Source organism: Cuculus canorus, chromosome 2 (assembly GCF_017976375.1).
Source record: "Cuculus canorus isolate bCucCan1 chromosome 2, bCucCan1.pri, whole genome shotgun sequence".
In the NCBI taxonomy this organism is placed as follows: domain Eukaryota; kingdom Metazoa; phylum Chordata; class Aves; order Cuculiformes; family Cuculidae; genus Cuculus; species Cuculus canorus.
In genome coordinates this window covers 153,893,900-153,909,221 of record NC_071402.1, presented here as the reverse complement: position 1 = coordinate 153,909,221, position 15,322 = coordinate 153,893,900, and the positions used below count along the sequence as shown (strand labels likewise).

The following is a 15,322-nucleotide window of genomic DNA, read 5'->3' as shown; positions in this document are numbered from 1 at the left end:
ATACAACTATACTTGAAACTTGCACGTACAGCAATCAAAGTGCATATGGTAAACTGAGGAAGAACCAGGGCATGTAAACAGATTAACTGGTTGTGAATCATCTCTATGCTGTGATAGTGTCAATAAATACATATGACTAAAGAAGATTCAATCAGCTTGAGAAGTCAACCAGTATTTGCAGGAAACAGGTATTTTGTACGATATCTTAGCAAACACTCAAGATTACTCTGAAAAGCAAGAGAGCCTTTAGATTTGTTTCCACTGGTTTTTCCAAGCAGGGAGGCAATCAGTGATTCTGAATGCCTCCAACGTACAGGTTGTAGCAAGGCAGGTGTTGGTGTCTTCTCCCAAGTAAGAAGCGATAAGACAAAAGGAAATGGCCTCAAGTTGCACCAGGGGAAGTTTAGACTGGATATCAGGAAAAATTTCTTCACTGACAAGGTTGTCAAGCACTGGAATAGGGTGCCCAGGGCAGCAGCTGAGTCACCATCCATGGAGGTATTTAAAAAGATACGTAGATATGGCCCTTGAGGACATGGTTTAGTGGTGGCTTGGCAGTGTTAGTTTAAAGGTTGGACTCCACAATCTTCGAGGTCTTTTCCAACTTAAACAATTCTATTATTCTATGATCATAGTCAGGAGCTTTGGCTTTGATCCAGTGCAGTACCTTCACTACCAAGTGTTTCCAGAAAATTCCAGATGATATCATTTGAAGCATTATCTGAATTAGAAGACTTCAGAAAAAGTTTTAGATTTAACCCAGGTCAAACATCCTACTTTTTCCTGGATTCTGCATGAAATTATTAGATTTTACCGCGTAAGGTTATTTAAAGAAGAATCTGGAAAAGCCCAATTTCTTCCTGGTTCACTAACACACATTTCGCCACCTCTACATGGCTTCTCCACCAAGAGAACTACTCTGGTTCAAAAGGCCCACTGTTGAAAGTTTAGAAAAAAGCATTAACGTTTATCTGGGGTGGTGGAGGAAAATACTCACAGATGTGGCTCCATAAGAGGTCTGGCTGAACCAAAGTTCCCACAGCCACAAAGAGCCCACTCCCCCTACCCCAAAACCAGCTCTTTCTCCTGAGCCCATTCCCTCTGTCTGGGTTGTAGTTGCAGAGCAATATAAAAACTTCCCCTTCTGGCTGCTTTATTTTTGAAAGAAATCAATTCCCTGAGCTGGTGACCATGCTTCCAACGTGCCAGTGCCAGCACCGGGGTGAGGGCAGGAAAGTGCAATTTCCAGACGCAGCACAGGATCAGCTTCACTTGTGCCAAGGGAAGCCCCACCCTACATATCTCATTTGCATCTGCCTTCGTTACATGACAATTAAAAAACAAACTGGCAGGAATGTCTCCCGAGAAAAGCTGAACCTGAAAGCCTGTTTCAGCACTCTGTTCAAACTGCCACTGCTTCCTTCCTTGTTACAAGTTCAACACAAGCATTTTTTCCTCCAAAAAACAATTCAGCATCCATTGTATTTCCTGTTTCTCAAGAAGGAAATACCATCTTTAATGGCCCACATTCATATGCTTTTGGTGAACTTCAGAATCTTAAAACTTGTTAAAAGGTCTGCTAGACAACGCATCACATGGATTTTCTCCACGTTCTTCCCTTCTTCCCCATCCCATAGACCCTCATTTGCATGATAGCTGACATCAGTGTGCAAGAGCTGTGTAGGAAACCAAACATCCTCACCAGGATTGGAAGACAAACATTTTAAGCAGCAACCACCCCTAAACTCAGGAAGCACATTTTACTTTCTCACATTATCAAACAACAGATTTGCCATTCACTTCAAATACAGGCATTGGAAAACAAAAGGAACACTCTCAAGTCCTTATGGAGACAGATCCGTGACTGACAAGTGCAGCTTCGTGTTTTTGCATACCATGCTTCATGTCTGCAGCTTCCTATTTAGGATAATTTGGGTTGACACCAAGCAATTTTGACTCATGCAGGATTCACAGAGCTTGAGTGCATTATGAACAACCCACAGAGAAGCTGTTTCGATTTTGGATTGAATACACAATCAAGTTGAGGAATTTTTTAAAAGACGCCCTTGAACATCACCTTCAGGAGAGCTACAGGAAGTTAATCATAACCAGTAATTTATTGCATTTTAGCCTGCTCTTCTAATCCCAAACGCGTGGTTATGCTAAGTTTCCACAGCAGCATGTACCACAGAGATGTCTGACTTACCCAGAACCTACACTTAAGGCAGTGTAGTATATCTAAAAGAAGAGCTTTAACTTTATATATATAGCTTATAAATTATAGGATCTACATTTGATTTGGTTTCTCCCATCAATGTGAACTCTAAGTTGAGCAATGAAACACTGAGGCACTCAAATACACAAGCAAAACCTGCAAGCGTTACCATTAAAAAGAGATTAGGGTAGGCAATTTAAGAGTTAATCCTGGAACTGCGTCCTCAAATAACCCTGCTGTGGCTTGATATTACAGCTGAACACACTGCCTCTAGTGCTTCCAGCTACTGCTATCAAATGTGCTGTAGCAACGCTCAGTGTTGAGCTGCGTAGTCAATCACACTGAAATGCAATTAAAGCTGGCATTTCCAGCCTCTCGCCAGTCCTCCAGTAACTGCAGCCTTTCCTTTCAGCAGCACTGCTGCACCCCAGCAGAGTAAACGTGGTGCCACCATGAAAAGCGCTATGAAAATCATCTTGGTGCTTACCAGGACTCGGGCAAAATTCTAGCCTTAGGGATCAGCTGGATTCTGAACAGCTCAATTTTCCTGTGAAATCTCACGATTTCCAAAGTTGCAGAGACAACCAATTCCATAAACCAGATTACAGCACACGATATCAGTAACTGCTCCATTCCTTCTCTCTTGACATTTACACGGGCAATTTATTGTCTGCTAAAATTACCACTTCCCTCCATCCAATATCAAAGGGATACCTCCTCGGGGTGGCATCCTACTGAGTGAACAGATGCCATTTTTCCGAAGCGAAAAGCACAGCCTCAACTCCATTTTACAATACAAATCTACTTGAATAACTCACATTTTCAAAACCAGTAACTATGTTTTGTCCTAACAATTACCCTTACTATTCACAGGTTCACATTAAAGGTACTGCTGTTTCTTCCCTTCAGGTAAGGCAAAGAGGGAGAAGCGATTTTTAGCTGAATACAACCACCTGGAAGCCTTTCCATGGAAATCTAACCTTGGCAAATTATTTTTGTTCCACTGTATTTTTTTTTTTCTACCTGCATGCCGCAGTCACAGACCATGACTGCTTCTGCCTGCATTACAGACTGCTCTCCACCTACACAATAACAGTGATGTATGAACCTGGAAGTCATCAAGTACTAACTAGTTAGCTGGGGAAGAAAATAGGTAAGTCACCATTAACTTAACTGGATTTACCCCTCTGAGCTTCAACTGAACCAGGAGAGCATTTTCAAATCCAAATGCGTACCATTGAGCAACAGCACTCCAGTTTCTGCAAGCGCATCTCTAACACCAGCAGCATGAGTTACAAATCAAATCAGGCTGAGATAGTGACCTACAGCTGAAGCAGCTGATCTGAACAACACCTCCCTGCTTATCTTAAACCCATCAGTTCAGTATAACACTGAGAATCCCAGTACAAAGCTACTTTACAAGATGATCTAAGATACCTCTTCTCTGATACAGGCATTTGTGGCCTGAATTTACATATATCTTCTATAAACAAAATAGACCCAAACCAAGCACAAAGCATTTTGGATAACTGCACACTACTTTTTAGACGGGCTGTTACTCTGAAGAGGTTCAGAATATCTTAGTTTTGCTCAAATTATTTCCATGCAAATCCATTATTTCCAGTTATATTTGAGATATATTAAATTATGACCAAAACAAAGGTATGAAGTTTCCTTTTAGTGAACACAGTAGCTTTTAAAAATGTTATGCTTCGTGATGCACGAGACAGATTACTTTTTTCCATAATCAAAGCTAGTCTACTCTGGTCACTTATCAAACAACAGTAAACAAAGTCAGGTTCCTCCCATTATGAAGCTGTCAGATTTTGGGATGAAATCCATCCAATTACTACTTAGAACCTGAGACAAGCACACTTACATAATGGAATTTAACTTCCTTAGACTGATTTAAGCCTAAGCAAAACCCAACCAAAGGAGACATTCTTGTGTGATATTGCCTAGCGTCGTGCCACAACCTGTACGCTATATCCACACATAATTGGCCTTCCCTACCGAAAAACAAATCCTGAAGTTCCTTGCAAATACTCTTGTCTGCAACTCAGAAATTACAGCTGCCTGGGAATTCATGAGGCTGCCGCTGCGATCTCTCCCATCAGCAAAGCCGTACTAGTTTCACATATGAAAGGGTTGATGGTGGTGTTGAAAGACAGAGGGAGTTGTTCATACAAGCAGACTCCTGAATTTTTAATTCTGAGAACTACTATATCAGAAAACCACTCCCAGCCTCTGGTCTGTCTGACAACAGCACTGGGAGAAGAATAAAATCTAATATAAGTAAAAAGCTGAAATTAAACTTAATAATTAAGCTGGAAGAGGAGAGATTTAGATTAGTTATTAGGAAGAAATTTTTTCCTGTGAGGGTGGTGAGGCAGTGGTACAGGCTGTCCAGAGAAGTCATGGATGGCCCATCCCTGGAGGTGTTCAAGACCAGGCTGGATGGGGCTTTGAGCAACCTGATCCAGTGGAAGGTGTCCCTGCCCATGGCAGCAGAATCGGAACTGGATAATCTTTAAGGTCCTCTCCAACCCAAACCATTCTACGGTACTAAAGGAACCAAGGGATTAGCACGAAGCCAGTAAAAGATTCGGACAAGTTTCACGAACCCTCATGAAGGATGTGCCTGTTTATCACTATAGACACTCACAGCCCAAAGAATCTCAAAATTGTTAAATAATCAACAGTAGGGAACAGCACGCTGCTTGAAATATCATCAAAACCTGGTTATTTCAATGCATTACTGCAAGAGAGGAAAAAAAAAGCTCACCATTTTCTGATTAGCTTTATCTCGAGCACTGTACAAATTAAACAGAGCAAGCAACTCCACAATGGGTCACCTCAGCTAACCTACAAAACTGTAAATGCTTTACAGCTACAGACTTAGCCTCCCTCACTCCAGGGTCAAGATTAACATTAATGGCAAAGAACAGAACTCACTGATTATAAAAGGAAATTTAAGAAACATTTCCTTCCAGTCTTTCATATATTTTGGAATTACTCCTCCCCTTCATGAACGTTTGCTCTACTCAAACACTGCAGTTCTCCCAGGAGAAACACTCTTTGTTTTCTACCACCCAAACACTCATCTTAAGAGACCAATGCTTTCTTAGACAAGGTTCAAGTAATACTCTTGCCATCACAATACTAAGCAAGACTTACTCTGAAGCCAAATCAGATTGCTATCCACCTGGGCTTTTGAAGCCATACTTGGATAAGCAGAAGCTCCAGCTTCCTCAGTTTATCTTTCTTGTTTTTCTAATTGCATTACAAAATGGAAGTAAGATCCCAATGGCTATTCCTACTGCTGCAGAAATTTAATGCCCCCGTATTTAAGGAAAGCAACTTTGCAGTTATATCACATAAGATTTTTACCTAAGGGGTGACAGAACTGTCAAGGACAATGAAAGGAAAACTATAGAAAATGAGATTATTTTTTCCCCTCTTAAATTGTATTTTCATACAAACTTATCTAATTGCACACTAGACTCAGAAAACTGTAGCTAAATAAGTTCAGCAGTAGGTCTTAATAGGCAGTAGGTTACTTCTTGCCTGTCCTTTCCATTTGACTACTTATAGCAGCCTTCCAGTACATAAAGGAAGCCTACAGGAAGGACAGGGAGGGGCTCCTTATCAGAGAATGCACGGATAGGACAAGGAGTAACAGCTTTAAGCTGATAAAGGACAGATTTACATTAGATATCAGGAAGAAATTTTTTCCTGTGAGGGTGGTGAGACACTGGAACAGGTTGCCTGGAGAATCTGTGGATGCCCCATCACTGGAGGTGTTCAATGCCAGCTTGGATGGGGCTTTGAGCAACCTGATCCAGTGGAAGGTCTACCTATCCATGGCAAGGGGGTTGGAACTGGATGATCTTTAAGGTCCCCTCCAAATCATTCAATGATTCTGTATGATTGTATTGCTCAAACCACCACTGACAAGATTAACAATATGATGCTACTCCTTACATTTTCCCTCAACTACGTATATACCCTATTATCAGCTGATTTTTTGACTGCAGCTTGTCATAATCAACAGAAGACCAAAGCTCAACAGTACACCCAGTCCTCATCACAGATTTCTAAAGGACAGAATTTCAAGCATTCTTCCTTTCCACTTATACTGCCCATGGCTTCTAGATGCCAGTGCTCCAAGAAAAAAAACGCACAAAAACCAAAAAAACAGAAAAGAAAGCATAAAACACATGGTACACAATGACAGACACTGCAACAAGTGATGTCAAATATCCTGTGAAAACCAATTAATCTCCTTCTGTCTGTTCCTTTTAAGGACTATACAAACTCAGCATCACCCCATCTCAAAGTCAAATAAAATCTAAGAATCGTCTCTGATTACTTAGCCTTTTTTTTGTATCTTGAAAAAAAAGCTTTGTTTTAAGGGTTCTTTCTGCTGAGTGTGTAACAAAAGACAGATTACTGAGTTAGCCACTACTTTAGCATAAAAAAAACCTTTTATAGTAGCATAGTATCTCTCCGTAGCACCTTTTTTTTTCCAGCCACACATTATCTTCAGCTTTGATCTATGCTTTTAAGTCTGATCGATTAGGATAGCTGTACTACGGCTTATTCTCCTTTGCTTTCAGAACTCAAACACTGAAACATCTGAACTGTTTTACATCAAAGATGGTGAATGCTTGATAAAGGATTACAGGTGCAGGCAGCTAGAGAACAAAAAACACATCAGACACTATAGACCCATGCTGGATGCTTCCAGGGAGTTCCTCCACACTGGGCTGTACCAGCAAGAGCAACACCACACTGTGCTGGTGACAGGACAGAGCCTACACAAGCCCAGGGCCTTGGGGAGCACAGCCAGCTCTACTGAGTTCCTGGTGTGGGAATGGAGCATCTCCACAGTGAAATAAAGCAGAAGTGAGGACAGATCTACCTGGCTTCCCCTTGGGAGAGCTTTCCGTCACTTTAAATCCTAGGTACAGGACAGAGCCCAGAGAACCACAGGGCCCTGGGGAGCACAGCCAGCTCTGCTGCACTGCTGATGCAGGAACAGAGCACCCCCAAACAGGAACAGAAAAGGTAGAAGCGGGGACAGATCAGCCTGCCTTCCCCTCGGAAGAGCTTTCTCTAGCTCTAAATCCTCGGTATAGGACAGGATGGAGCCCAGAGAACCCCAGGGCCCTGGGGAGCACGGTCAGCTCTGCTGCATTGCCAATGCGGTAACTGAGCATCGCCACAGAGGAATAAAAAAAGGCAGAATTTGGGATAAATTTTCCCCTTGGAAGAGCTTTCCCTGGCTCTAAATCCTAGTTACAGGACACGGTAGAGCCCACACTAACACACAATTCTGGGGAATGCAGCCGGCTCTGATGATGATGCAGGAACAGAGCATCTCCGGGGAGGAATATAAAGAGACAGAAGTGGGGGCTGATCTTTCCCTCAGAAGAGCTTTCCCTGGCTCTAAATTCTAGGGTCAGGACAAAGCCCACAGGTCTCCAGGGCCGTGGGGAGCGTGGCCAGCTCCACTGTGCTGCGGATGCGGGATTGGAGTATCTCCATAGAGGAGCAGAAGCGGGGACAAATCTTCCCCCCGGAGGAGCTTTCCCTGGCTCTAAATCCTAGATACAGGGCAGGACAGCACCCACAGGACCCCACAACGCCGGGGGGCGCAGCCAGCTCTGCTGCACCGATGAGGCAGGAACACAGAAGAACAGAAAAAGACAGAAGTGGGGACGGATCTTCTCTGGAAGAGTTAGATCAGAGCTTCTTAGTCCGCATCCCGGGATGGATCCTGGCGGGGGGTGGGTGGTGCAGTGATCCCTTAGGACGAGCCGCCAGCGCCTCGCCACCCCCGAACCGGCCGGGAGCGTCCTCCCCGCCCCTTTCCCCTCCCCACCCCGGCTCTCCCAGCGCCTCGGCGGGGCGGTGAAACTTCCAATTAAGGGCAGGGCGACCGCGGGCCCGCAGCGCTCTGCGGCGCCGCCATGGCGGGGGGGGGGGGGGGACCCCGCGGCTGCGCGCTCCGGGCGGCGGGAAGCGGGGCGGGCGGCCCTGCCCTCCGCTGCACCTGCTGCCGCGGGGGAGGGCGAGGCACGGAGCCCCCGGGAAGGGGCGGGGGGGAGCGGGAAGCATCACACACACACGCAAATAAATCTCTCCACGCCGCGCTCACCCACGCTCCGGTAGCCCAGGATGGCGATCTTGCGGGACTTGGACGGCGGCATCTTCTCCCCCGCGGGGCTCCGAACCACATCAAGGGCGGCGGTGGCTGTCGTTGGGCGGCTGGCGGGGAGCGGGGCGCGCCGCCACCGACATGCGGCGGTAAGGGAAAGGGGGAAAGGGATGAGGAGGAACCACGGGGGGCGGCGGCGGCGGAGCGGGGACTCGCGGGAGCGGCGACAGCAGCGGCGGCGGGACCCACGTGACCGAGGCGCGCGCCGGCCCCTCGCGCACCTGCGCGTCACAGGCCCGAGCGGAGACCGCGCCGACACCGAGCGCCGCGGCGAACGCGCTGCGTCATGGCTGCCGCCCCGCAGCCGATTGGGCGTCGTGGCTGCCGCCCCGCCCCTTCCTCTCAGCCCATTGGTCCCTGTGGCTGCCGCCCCGCCCCTCTTCGCAGCCCATTGGGAGTCACACCTCACGCCCCCGCCCCCCCATTTCTCCTCGCAGCCCATTGGGCGTCATGCCTGCCGCCCTGACTCATAGCTCATTGTGTCCCGCCCTTCCTCGCAGCCCATTGGACGGCGTAGCTCCGGCCCAGCCCCTTTTCGCAGCCCATTGGGCGCCGCCCGCCCCTCCTCGCAGACCACTGGGCTCCGCCCGCCTTCCTCGCAGCCCATTGGGCACCTCCCGCCCCTCCTCGCAGCCCATTGGGCACCTCCCGCCCCTCCTCGCAGCCCATTGGGTACCTCCCGCCCCTCCTCGCAGCCCATTGGGCACCTCCCGCCCCTCCACGCAGCCCATTGGGCACCTCCCGCCCCTCCACGCAGCCCATTGGGCACCTCCCGCCCCTCCTCGCAGCCCATTGGGCACCTCCCGCCCCTCCTCGCAGCCCATTGGGCACCGCGGCAGCGCGGGCGGCGATTGGCCAAGAGCTGTAAAGCGACGGCATTTCAAAGCCGCGGGTCGGGGCTGGCGAGCGGGAGCAGCACGATATGCTGCTGCGTTACAGCCGGCATTCGGTCTCTTCTAAACGTGGCGGTTAGTGTTCCGCAGCGGTGGCAGCACTACAGCTTAGAGCTTTGCCTATGCATGCCTTGGTCTTGCTCCAGTTTCTTCTCCTCTAGAGCGTTTGCAAGTTGTGCTGTGAACTACAAAGGTGTCGGGAGAGATTTGGGACACGCGCGATGTGCACCAAGCACTGGCTGTACCCCAGGCCTGCTGTGTATCTCACTTCTCCAGACTTGAAACCAAATCATAGAATGGTTTGGGTTGGAAGGGACCTTAAAGATCATCCAGTTCCAACCCCCTGCCATGGGCAGGGACATCCCACTAGATCAGGCTGCTCAAGGCCCCATCCAACCTGGCCCTGAACATTTCCAGGGATGGAGCAGCCACACCTTCCCTGGGCAACTTGTTCCGGTGCCTCCCAATCCTCATTGTGAAGAAATTCTTCCTTATGTCTAGTCTAAATCTGTCTCTCTCCAGTTTATATCTATTGCCTCTCATCCTATCACCTCAAGCCTTTGTAAACAGTCCCTCCCCAGCTTTCCTGTAGCCCTCTTCAGGTACTGGAAGGTCACTATAAGGTCTCCTAAGAGCCTTCTCTTCTCCACGTTGAACAAGCCCAACTCTCTCAGCCTGTCCTGGTAGGGAAGGTGCTCCAGCCCTCCGATCATCTTTGTAGCCCTCCTCTGGACCCGTTCCAACAGCTCCATATCCTTCTTATGTTGAGGATTCCAGAACTGGACACAATACTCCGGATGAGGTCTCACAAGAGAGGAAGAAAGGGGCAGAATTGCCTCCCTCGACCTGCTGGCCTTGATTCTTTTGATGCAGCCGAGGACACGGTTGGCCTTCTGAGCTGAGAGCGCACACTGCCAGATCATGTCAACCTTCATCATAAAAATGCTTGACTGTTGAGTTATGCTTACTATGTCCAATTCATCACTGTTTGTCCTCTGTCACAGCAAAGCAGGTACAGGCAACCCAAGGAAGATGTGTTCCCGCTTTCACAGCACATGCAGACTCAGTTGGTGCTTGCTGTGCTCGTTTTTGGTATTTTCTTTGTCTCAGAACCGACACCATGTGTTGCATTCGTTGACATACCTGCTGTTAGCTTGCTGACAATAAACTTAATGTAATTTATCGTCTGAACTGATACAAAGGCTACATTGAGAGCAGCCCTGTGGAGAAGGACTTTGTAATGCTGGTTGATGAGAAGCTCAACATGAGCCGGTAATGTGTGCTCACAGCCCAGAAGGGCAACTGTATCCTGGGCTGCATCAAAACAAGTGTGGCCAGCAGGGTGAGGGAGGTGATTCTGCCCCTCTGTTCCTCTCTTGTGAGACCTCATCTGGAGTGTTGTGTCCAGTTCTGGAATCCTCAATATCAGAAAGATATGGAGCTGTTGGAACAGGTCTAGAGGAGGCTACAAGGATGACCAGAGGGCTGAAGTGCCTCCCATACAAGAACAGGCTGAGAGAGTTGGGGTTGTTCAGCCTGGAGAAGAGAAGCTTCCAAGACATTATAGTGACCTTCCAGTATCTGAAGGGGGTGTACAAGAAAGCTGGGGTGGAACTGTTTACAAAGGTTTGTAGTGATAGGACGAGAGGGGATGGGTATAAACTGGAGAGGGGCAGATTTAGACTAGACATAAGGAAGAATGTCTTCTCTATGAGAGCAGTGAAGCACTGGAACAAGTTGCTCAGGGAAGTTGTGGATGCCCCATCCCTGGAGGTGTTCAAAGTCAGGTTTGATCAGGCTTGGGCAGCCTGACCTAGTGGGATCCCACTGTCCATGGCAGGGGGGTTGCAACTGTATGATCTTTAAGGTCCCTTCCAACCCAAACTATTCTATGATTCTATGATCATAGTGTACACAAACCCTTGAGCACACTGCTACTCGGAGTCCAAATGCAGAACAGCATTCAGCTCCTGTAGCAGCAGTTGCCAGCTTAATTACCTGCTCTGTCCTTGGCAAATTAGGACATTCCTGAGGAGTTTTCTGCAGTGTGACCAGTGCATTGGGCACGCTTCCACAGGTGCAGCACAGACTTCGCTGCCCACAGAGGTTCCAAAGTACATTCTGTTCGATTTCACACTTGTTCCTACTCTCTCATATTTTCCAGTATTCAGTTAGAAACACTGGCAATATGTTGGTAGGAAAAAAACCGATTAAGAAACTGATGCAGTATTAAATGGTACCAGTCACAGGGGCTGTTGGCATCACAGCCAGCTCCCATGTAGGTCCACATATGCAGCTGGCAGGGACGTGCTCTAAGGATACTTTTTTCCTAAAGGAACGAGTGATATGAGAGTACAGGTCACCTCCTGTTCCCGTTCACTTCAGTGGCAACAGGTCTGACTGCAATGAGCATAAAACAAACAGGGACTCAAGAACATGACTTTAGAAACTGCATTTAAGTTAAGACCCGAAGTTAAGTGTAGACAGCAGTGTCTGCAGAACAGTCTTTCTGCATAAATGTATTTTGAACATATAAGGGTGGTATTTAATAATTCAGAATTACATTTTCCTCTGGAAATTGCCCTCAATAAGTGTTAAACGTGAGCATGAGGGGTGAAAGTTCCTAGGAGCTGCTGAAGTAAGATGACTTCCGAAACTGCCTGGAAAGCACAATACAAACAGTTACTCAGCCTGCTGCATGACAGCATTCAGCTCATGTGGTTTCACTGCTCTCTGGGCCAAAGCTGAAAGACTCCAACTCACCCTGCACTCTCTTGAGAGATGGCAAGGAGCGTTCTCAAAGCAAGGTGTGGTCTTGGAACCGCTTCTGTCACATTCCTCGTTGGCTGTGAAGACAAGAGCCCAAACCTCAGTAAGGGAGACTGGTTCTTTCTGTGTTACCCGAACATACCCGGGAATGACAATCCATAGTGAAAGACAACAAACAGGCCTCAGAGATGCCAAAACTGCAGTTGAGTTCCTAGTAAACAGCTAACGATGTCTGTGAGGGCTGGAAGATCTCCAAGCTTCTAACCAAAGGGACTGCAGAAGTGAAACAGGAAAATGTTTTCATCAGTCAAGTGACCAATATCAGCAAAGGATAATTTTCTTCAGTTCGTGGCGTCTCTAAGCACTGAAAAATACTGAGGCTTTAAGTCTACCAAGAAACATTTTCTCACATCTAAACAGCTAAAAATACCCAGAGTAGGTAAAACCCAAGCTTAATTTGCTCCCTTCTGAAACCAGGAAGCACTTAGAATTTCTCACAGCTGTCTCTTGCTGTGCAAGGAAATGCACAGGGCAGCACAGAAATCAGTCCTGCAGGTTAAAATAGCATCCATTTCTACAGCATCTTCCATCCCCAGGACAGATCATCTACACCACTGAACACACTTTCAGCAGTGTCACTGGGGAAGCTTTCTGTCATTTCCCTTTGCAGCACAGCCCTGTTTTGTGGCAAGAAAGGGAGCTCCTGGAGCCATCACTACAGTCTCAGATCCATGGATACTGCTCCCTGCTCGCCTAAGGGAAAAAATATGCAAGACCTTGACTTTAATGACATTGCATTCATTCTTTTCCGTGGCTCTCTCGCGAGCCCCATGAAGAATCCTTGATCACAGCTTTAGTTGCACTGTCGCTTTAATCCAGCACATGGGGCACTGCTGCTGAGTCACCCCTCCTCTCTACCCTCATTTATTTATTCCTGGCTCTCCCTTACACTGGAACAAGCATTTTTCTAGCTCTGTAGTAAACTGATCTGTATTAAAAGTTACATGATTGCTTTAGGTTTGTTTACATCATCAGCATTGGTACCTGTGCCAGTACAAGCCGAGTGCCTTTTTGACAGCACTGCCGTTTATCCAGTGCTTGTGGAGTTACACTGCAATTCTTCTCGCAAATTCAGAACTAAATTGAGAATGTAAGGGTGGGAATTCTCTAAATACAGTTTTGTATCACTGAGGAGGCTGCTTTCCATAATCTTGCTCATCCTGTGTCCAGAACACGTCAACAGCACTTAGAATAATGTTAAAATAGAAAGGCTGTACACGGCTGTTCACAAACTGCAAATTCATTCTGGCATTCTGCATACTAATTTATGCAGACAGGCCCAAAGCTGTCTGCAGGGAATACGGCCAAACGACTCGGTGCTAAAAAATAAAGAGTGTGTGTGTGTATACATATATATATATTCATATATATATATGAAAAAGAGTATTATTGCTGCAACACTTCATCTTTGAAAATCCCCTGCATGCAGGGCTGAATAACGTGCTCGAGCCGACTTTCATACATGAAAGATCCCAGTAAGAAAATAATTTTCACACATCTAGTTCAAAATTTAAATTCTTAGAGAAAGTGGAGAAGTTCTGAAGAGTTTTTCATTAGTATTAAATCCCTCACATTTCATAAGCAAACAGAAAACTGTTAACCTTTCACACCAGTGTTTATAAATGGAAAAAACCCAGATCAATTTACTGCCATTATTCCAGTACAGCATCCAGGCTGGAAAGACAGTAAGAAGTGCTGTCTGCATTAATCCATTCGCTTTCGCCACCTTCAAAGTTGAAGGAAAGTAAGAGTATTTCTGTACCTAGTTCACGCTAATCAAAATGCACCTACATTTATGCATGCAAAAGAACTTGGCAAGAACTGCTAAAAGCAAACTGATGTTGTAGGGTTTAATTTCTTCCATCTACAAGAATCTACAATTAGAAAAGTCTCACCTCCAACCTTTACAGTACATTTACATAAGCAAATACCCCACAGCTTTCCTCACTCCTCCTCTGCTGTACAAATCATATACAATAAAAAGTTGCAGTTTTGTTGTACGAAAGCTGTTTTACACTTCAACACAGATGAAAATATTGTTCTCTGGCACCTTGTTTCCTCCATGGTGCTTGTGTGTTACAGTACAGAGCGCTTTCGATCCATGCTTCTGGAATCTTCAGCTCAAGTAACATGGACTGATCAACAGGCCACGCAGCTTCTCCAACTCCAAAGTTTTAAATAACGAGCAAATCTACTACTGGTTTGTATAACAATCAACAGTTTATTAATGGATATGGTGAAATTTTAGCTATCCACCAAGGATATGTAAAAAACTGTCATGAAAGTAAAAATAAATAAAGCTGTTTTTAAAATCAGTCTTGTTTTACATCTCAGTTCAGAATGCAACATTGAACACAAAACTGTCATTAAAGTTTTAAAGAAGTCTACCGATACTCAAATTACAGCTTTTATGACAAATCTAATGAGAACTGAAACTGATTTGGTTTTCCGTTTAAAGACTTTCACATTCAGATACAGTGTCTCATTTAGCACAATACTTCCTTTGACAGTGATGGGCAACAGTGATGACATATTGCTGTAGTTTGACATAAGGCACTATGATATGAATATGCCATACACTTGCCTTATGTCACGTATATCCATTGCTGACCAGTGACTTCTGTCAAATACAAAATGAAGAAGTTTCGGAATACAGTGCATTTTAATGAAGGACATCGTGTGAAGTCTTCCAGCAAAATGTTTTGCAGACGTTTTGAAATACAAGCCTACATTTTAACATAAGCTTTTGTCATGCTGCTTTTTTTTTTTTTTTTTGCGACATCACTGGGGGGAATAGACTCATCATCCATCACAGTCCCAATACACACTCCCACCATCCTGCTCTGTTCTATTGCAGTCACTGTTCTTGAGACAACCTTGACCCAGAAACTGTGTTCAAGTTCTCCTACAAACACGTATACATTCACAGCAGTCATTCACTTTCATTCTCCTTCTGCTTGGCACCTGTTGACAGAAGAGGAAAGCATGTGTGATTTCTTTATGCACATAGCACTCGGCTTCTGGAAAAGCATGGCTCATTTCGAACACAGCAACTTCGTCTGACCATGTTATCAGAGTCTTGTTACTGGATACCATTTATAAAGAATACACTGCAGGATTGCTAAAGGCTAACGTGAACAGAGCAAGGAAGGCTATGAGACC

General features: G+C 46.0%; 2 protein-coding genes across 7 annotated transcripts in view; both read right to left on the bottom strand.

The window, feature by feature from the left end:
- RHEB (Ras homolog, mTORC1 binding) overlaps positions 1 to 8,736 on the bottom strand; it is a 44,533-nt gene extending 35,797 nt beyond the window's left edge. The window contains exon 1 of the mRNA XM_009558305.2: positions 8,379 to 8,736. Coding sequence (XP_009556600.1) covers positions 8,379 to 8,430 — 52 coding nt within the window. The 5' untranslated portion in view covers positions 8,431 to 8,736. The remainder of the gene's footprint in view (positions 1 to 8,378) is intronic.
- Positions 8,737 to 14,361: 5,625 nt separating this feature from the next.
- The window catches only part of PRKAG2 (protein kinase AMP-activated non-catalytic subunit gamma 2), a 235,475-nt gene continuing 234,514 nt past the window's right edge, over positions 14,362 to 15,322 (bottom strand). For all 6 annotated transcript variants that reach the window (XM_054057436.1, XM_054057438.1, XM_054057437.1 and 3 more), the window contains one exon: positions 14,362 to 15,124. In XM_054057436.1, coding sequence (XP_053913411.1) covers positions 15,093 to 15,124 — 32 coding nt within the window. In that variant the 3' untranslated portion in view covers positions 14,362 to 15,092. The remainder of the gene's footprint in view (positions 15,125 to 15,322) is intronic.